The sequence below is a fragment of the Sinocyclocheilus anshuiensis genome, unplaced genomic scaffold (genome assembly GCF_001515605.1).
Source record: "Sinocyclocheilus anshuiensis isolate Anshui unplaced genomic scaffold, SAMN03320099.WGS_v1.1 scaffold166, whole genome shotgun sequence".
NCBI classification, from domain to species: Eukaryota; Metazoa; Chordata; class Actinopteri; order Cypriniformes; family Cyprinidae; genus Sinocyclocheilus; species Sinocyclocheilus anshuiensis.
The window spans coordinates 1,692,335-1,698,540 of NW_015546050.1; the positions used below are offsets into that span (position 1 = coordinate 1,692,335).

The window sequence follows — 6,206 nt, forward strand, 5'->3', positions numbered from 1 at the left end:
TGATGAATAAGCCACAGCACATGACAGATGTTCAAATATAGTCCACAAGACAAAATAATTGTTTAATTAAAAAAATACACCATACAAACCTTTACATTCACATGATTTTTCCTTTATTTGTACTAAACAGTTAAACTGCCCACTGTTGTTCAGAAAATCCTCCAGGACCAGCACATTCTTTGGTTTTCCAGCATCTTCTACATATTTGATCCCTTTCCAGCAGTGACTATGATTTTGAGATCCATTTATTCACAATGATGACAAATGAGGGACTCACATACTGCAAACATTCATTGATGCCCAAGAAGGTGGCAACATGATACATTCAGAGTCAGGGACTTCTTTTCTGTTGTTGTTTTTGTTTTTTAATGTAGTACTGCTCTTCAGAAGCAACATAGGATTTTTACATCTTTACAATAATTATATAATTATGAAATAATACAAATAATAATAATTTGCCGTACGGTCTGAGAAACTGGGGTAGGCTTTAGCAACCCTACAAAGAAAAAGCAGTTTGAAAATGGATGGTTCATTTATTTAATTATGTTATTATTTTGTCTTGTAGCTTATAAGTTAACATCTGTTACATGAAATTGCTTTGCACATTTTTTTTATGTCTCACTGATCTGCGTGTTAAAAAAGGAAGTACAAAAAGTGAACCATGGTGTTACACCATGCTCTAAATGCCCCCTTTTGGGTGGAAGCAAAAATATGCTGTTTTCCTGTGCGTCTCTTTAAATGCAAATGAGCTGCTGATCCCTGCCCCCCTTTCCAGAAGATGGCAAAGCTTTTACAACCTGCGCCTCAGATAGTCTGCCAACAACAAACTAAACATCTGCTGAAACTTCTTATATACGGTTTTCTGAGCGCACACACATGAAACGTGCGCACAGAAAGCCGGCTATCACACGGCGAGTGTTGCATGAGTACTAAACTAAGTTATCTTTTGTTTCTTAAACCAGTGGTGTCCAAACAGGACAACCCTGGCTTAAACTGTCAAATACATACAAGGTTATATATATATATAACAAAGTTGTCAGACCCAATAGACTTGTAGTCAACATGTAGCACAGTTCCGCTTCAGGCAACCCGAGTTTGAGTCCTGGCTCCTGGACCTTTCCCGATCCCATCCTCCTCTCTCTCCCACTTTGATTCCTACAACCACTCTATTCTATCACATCTCAATAAAGGCAAAAACCATCTATTCTGCCAAGACCAAATACATTAACATTGCCATATGTGTTAGCATGCCAGGAGTTGTCATGACAGAGACGAAGAAAATAACACAGTGGATGGATTTTTACCATAATAGTGTGGTTGTGTACACATACTGCAGACACACAATTATGTTCAAAAACAATTTAAAAGTGAAACTTGCAGGTTCCCTGTATGTATGCCAAACTTATAACTTCAACTGTACCTATACCACAAGCTGCTAACAAAAAGTAGCTAACTATAGTGAAGAAAAACAGGTAAATAACTAACATTTTTCACTACAAAAAAAAAAAAAGTTTGCAAAATGCTTCTGTGCAGGGGCACTGAATTATAAATGTAGCACTAGTTGTTCATATTTTACGAAATTATCATCTCTTCAATTAGCATGTGTTTCCACCAAATAGTGATGGGTCATTCGTGAACGATTTGTTTAATATGAATTACATGACAAATGAACAAAAGACTCAATCACAAAAGACAGTCAGTAAAATGATCTGATCTTCCCATCACTTCCACCCAACATCTATTTGCACTTACACATTGAGATGGTTGTTCATTTTAATAAAATGTGTTTGCCACAGGTGACAGGGGAGAACCAGGAGACAAGGGAGCTAAAGGCTATGGCCTTCCTGGCCACATTGGGGAGCAGGGACCAAAGGGTAACGAAATAATAAACACGAATTAACCTCTCCTGTCATAGAAACATAACATGAGATCAAATGAGAGTCTCACTGGCACGTTGGTAGACTATGCAGCATTTTATTTATTTATTATTTTTCACATATCATAACTAGGTCAGCGTGGGCGACCTGGCCGGGCATTTGATGGGCAACCAGGTCAGATGGGTGAGAGAGGCCATGTTGGCCAGCCTGGTTTGAGAGGCCATCCTGGACTACGTGGAGTTCCTGGAGTCTGTCTGACATCTGGGTGTGCCTTACTCAATGCTACTTCTAATGCACAACCACGACAAGCACCTCAAAAAACACCCCAACGTTCACCTCAACGGGCATCTCAGAGGTCTAGAGGACGCCAATGAAAGCACCCTCGAAGGTCAGACAGTGACGTGTGTATAGTATTATGTCGGAAGGATTAGAAACTGAAATTGTGACATGAATGGTAATAAATGTAAATATAAAACTGAAATGTGTCCATCAAAAGACTGAAACACTGATTTAACTTAGCACAATGCTGAGTTATAACAAACTGCAAGAACTTGAAATTGTTGACTAAGTTTTATTAAGGTAATTTAAACATACAGATAAAGTTTGCATATATTATAATAGGAACAAATGTATATGTATTTTCAAAATGATCTGCACATTGCTCAATTTTATTTTCAATACATGCTGTTTATAATAAAAATGAAACAAATTAATATCTAAGCACAATTCTCTCTCTCTATCTCGACTTGTGATTGTAGTGTAACAGGTTATGTGCATTTGGGTAATTTTTTTAATGGGAGAGTCAGAACTAAATTTCATAGAAACCGTAAAGTTTAATATGCAATCTGTAGTTCCAGTGAAAAAAGCATAAGGTTTATGTTTTCTTACTTCAGAATATGCTCCTTGAATGGATTTAAAATTATTCAGCATTAAGGGGGTCATGAATTGAGAAATTTTATTCATCAATTTGCCATATGAATAAATTACATTTGAAAATATATTAAAATAGGAATCCTAATAGTATTTCACAATATTGCCGTTTTTGTCAAATAAATACATCGGTAACACTTTACATTAAGGTTCCCGTTTTAAAGGGTTTATAAAGGTGTTAATAAATGACTAATAACTCACTTACAAATGCATTATAAATAATTGATATGCAGTTATAAATGCATGAGTAAAAGGGTGATTTTAATGCAATACCTGCCAAATAGTGAGCCATTTTTAACTCACATGTTATAAATGCTTAACAAATATATTAATACTTAATTCACTCAAAACCAGATTTCTGATTTATTTTATGATGCAGCAACAATTTATTATTATAGCAAGACTAAAGGGTGTTGTATTTATGGTTTTCTCATTTATATCTCATGACTCGTGCCACTTTTCTTACAATGTTTCTTACCAGAATCTACTCTGTAGCTTACCCATGATTCTCCGCAAAAGTTCATGATGCCTATCCACAGCAATGATTAGAAACTGATATATTTTGTTTATCAAGATGAAATTATCATCTTGATTTTTATTTTCTCGGTTAAATGTATTTTATTATTGATACACTATATCAGTAAACAAAATTACTTAAAGAACATTACTGAGCATAACTGCACATGGAAAGTGGTTTATACAAGTAAACTCATGATAAAGCCCACTGTAACTTCAGTATTTGTTCATCAACACTCAGTAACGTTACCTGCGCGCGAGCGAACCGACCACGGAAGCGCCAGAGCGGTTATTTATTTGTATGGTAACAAATTAATTCAACTAGCAAATCGATTACACATATAAACACTTGAACAATATACTCTGCAGTGTCACCTCACAGTTAGCTGACCTGTAAAATGAATAAACACTATGTGAGATTATTATTTCGCTTCAGAGCACGTTGGAACAATCCCAACAGCGTGACTTCTTCTTCTTCTTTGAAAACATGACTTTACATCGGATGCTCACTAGCGCCATTCACAGGCTTTGGTGACACACAGGCAACTACAGACACAGGCTTTGGTGATGTGATCCTTTTTTATTTCCAAAATGTAACAGTGCATAATAAATAAATAAATAAATAAATTGTTGATAAAAAAATAATCACAAATTTGCACACCAGAAAGGATCAGAAATTGTATAACAACATATAATTTACATTAATTTTCACAGATTTCTAATGTTGTTTCTACATATTATTATAAGATGTGATATATAATGTATTTATATAATGTCACATTTAGTTTTGTGTTTGTTTGCTTAGTGATTCTTTTTTATATTATTGCATTCTGTTATATTTTGTTCCTTTCTCATTTTGTCTATTATATTCCTACAGTATAGAGTAGTAGCGTTTTAGTATTTGGTTGTCTAAATTCGTTTTTATGTGAATGGTTTGTTGTCCTACATTTCCCTGAGTTCAGTAATCTTCTTAATAAACACAGTAGGTACTGCTGCATTTGAATCCTGCTTCCTCACTGCCCTTCAATACAATCTGTTACACGTTTTTTTTGTTTTGTTTTTTAGAAGTATATAGCTACTACTACTAATAAAAATAATTTTCATTGCATATAATGCATTTTTATTATATACTTTCAGGATCACATCACCAAAGCCTGTGTGTCTGTATAGTTGCCTGTGTGTCACCAAAGCCTGTGAATGGTGCTAGCAAGCATCCGATGTTAAGTCACGTTTTCAAAGAAGGAGAAGTCACGCTGTTAGGATTGTTCCAACGTGCTCTGAAGCGTGCTCTCACATTGTGTTTATTAATTTTACTGCTCAGCTAACTGTGAGGTGACACTGCAGAGTATATTTTTCAAGTGTTTATATGTGTAATCGCTTTGTTAGTTGAATGAATTCGTTACCATACAAATAAATAACCGCTCTGCCGCAGGTAACGTTACTGAGTGTGGATGAACAAATACTGAAGTTACAGTGGGCTTTATCATGATATCAAAAAGTAATTACTGATTGCTTATCAATATGATAATGTTTTGTAATAGTGCTTTCAGTCATTTATTTAATTATTTTCTCAAAACTGTTAAATTAGATAAAATAAAAAATATTTAGGTACCTTTATTGATTTTGCATTTATCAAATATTTTTGTTGTATAGATTTGATGCTTAGTTATAATGTGAGTTTACTTTTAACTTTACATTAAGGTTTGCTTGTGCATGTTACTAAAGCTTGTAACTCATTAATAAATGGTTCACAGGTGTTCACTTTACATTAAGGTTTGCTTGTGCATGTTACTAAAGCTTGTAACTCATTAATAAATGGTTCACAGGTGTTCACTTTACATTAAGGTTCACTTTCACAGGTTATTAACGTTTGTAACTCATTAATAAATGGTTCACAGGTGTTCACTTTACATTAAGGTTCACTTTCACAGGTTATTAACGTTTGTAACTCATTAATAAATGGTTCACAGGTGTTCACTTTACATTAAGGTTCACTTTCACAGGTTATTAACGTTTGTAACTCATTAATAAATGGTTCACAGGTGTTCACTTTACATTAAGGTTCACTTTCACAGGTTATTAACGTTTGTAACTCATTAATAAATGGTTCACAGGTGTTCACTTTACATTAAGGTTCACTTTCACAGGTTATTAACGTTTGTAACTCATTAATAAATGGTTCACAGGTGTTCACTTTACATTAAGGTTCACTTTCACAGGTTATTAACGTTTGTAACTCATTAATAAATGGTTCACAGGTGTTCACTTTACATTAAGGTTCACTTTCACAGGTTATTAACGTTTGTAACTCATTAATAAATGGTTCACAGGTGTTCACTTTACATTAAGGTTCACTTTCACAGGTTATTAACGTTTGTAACTCATTAATAAATGGTTCACAGGTGTTCACTTTACATTGAGGTTAATTTTCACAGGTTACTAACGTTTGTAACTCATTAATAAATGATTCACATGTGTTCACTTTACATTAAGGTTCACTTTTACAGGTTACTAACGTTTTTAATTCATTAATAACTGATTCACAGATGTTCTTTTTACATTAAGGTTCACTTTTGCAGGTTATTAACGTTTTTAACTCATCAATAACTGATTCACAGATGTTCTTTTTACATTAAGGTTCACTTTCACATGTTACTTACGTTTGTAACTCATTAATAAATGGCTCACATGTGGTCACTAAATGAAGGTTTACTTTTGCAGGTTATTAACGTTTATAGATCATTAATAAATAGTTCACAGATGTTCACTTTACATTAAGGTACACTTTCACAGGTTACTAACGTTTACAGATCATTAATAAATGGTTCACAGGTGTTCACTTTACATTAAGGTTCACGTTTAGATGTTATTAAAGATCGGAAG

The 6,206-nt window shown here is 33.9% G+C and overlaps 1 protein-coding gene across 1 annotated transcript in view; it reads left to right on the forward strand.

The window, feature by feature from the left end:
* The window catches only part of LOC107699121 (collagen alpha-1(XXII) chain-like), a 21,114-nt gene extending 18,863 nt beyond the window's left edge, over positions 1-2,251 (forward strand). Inside the window, exons 25-26 of the mRNA XM_016500294.1 lie at positions 1,797-1,874; positions 2,010-2,251. Coding sequence (XP_016355780.1) covers positions 1,797-1,874; positions 2,010-2,251 — 320 coding nt within the window. The remainder of the gene's footprint in view (positions 1-1,796; positions 1,875-2,009) is intronic.
* Positions 2,252-6,206: the final 3,955 nt, after the last annotated feature.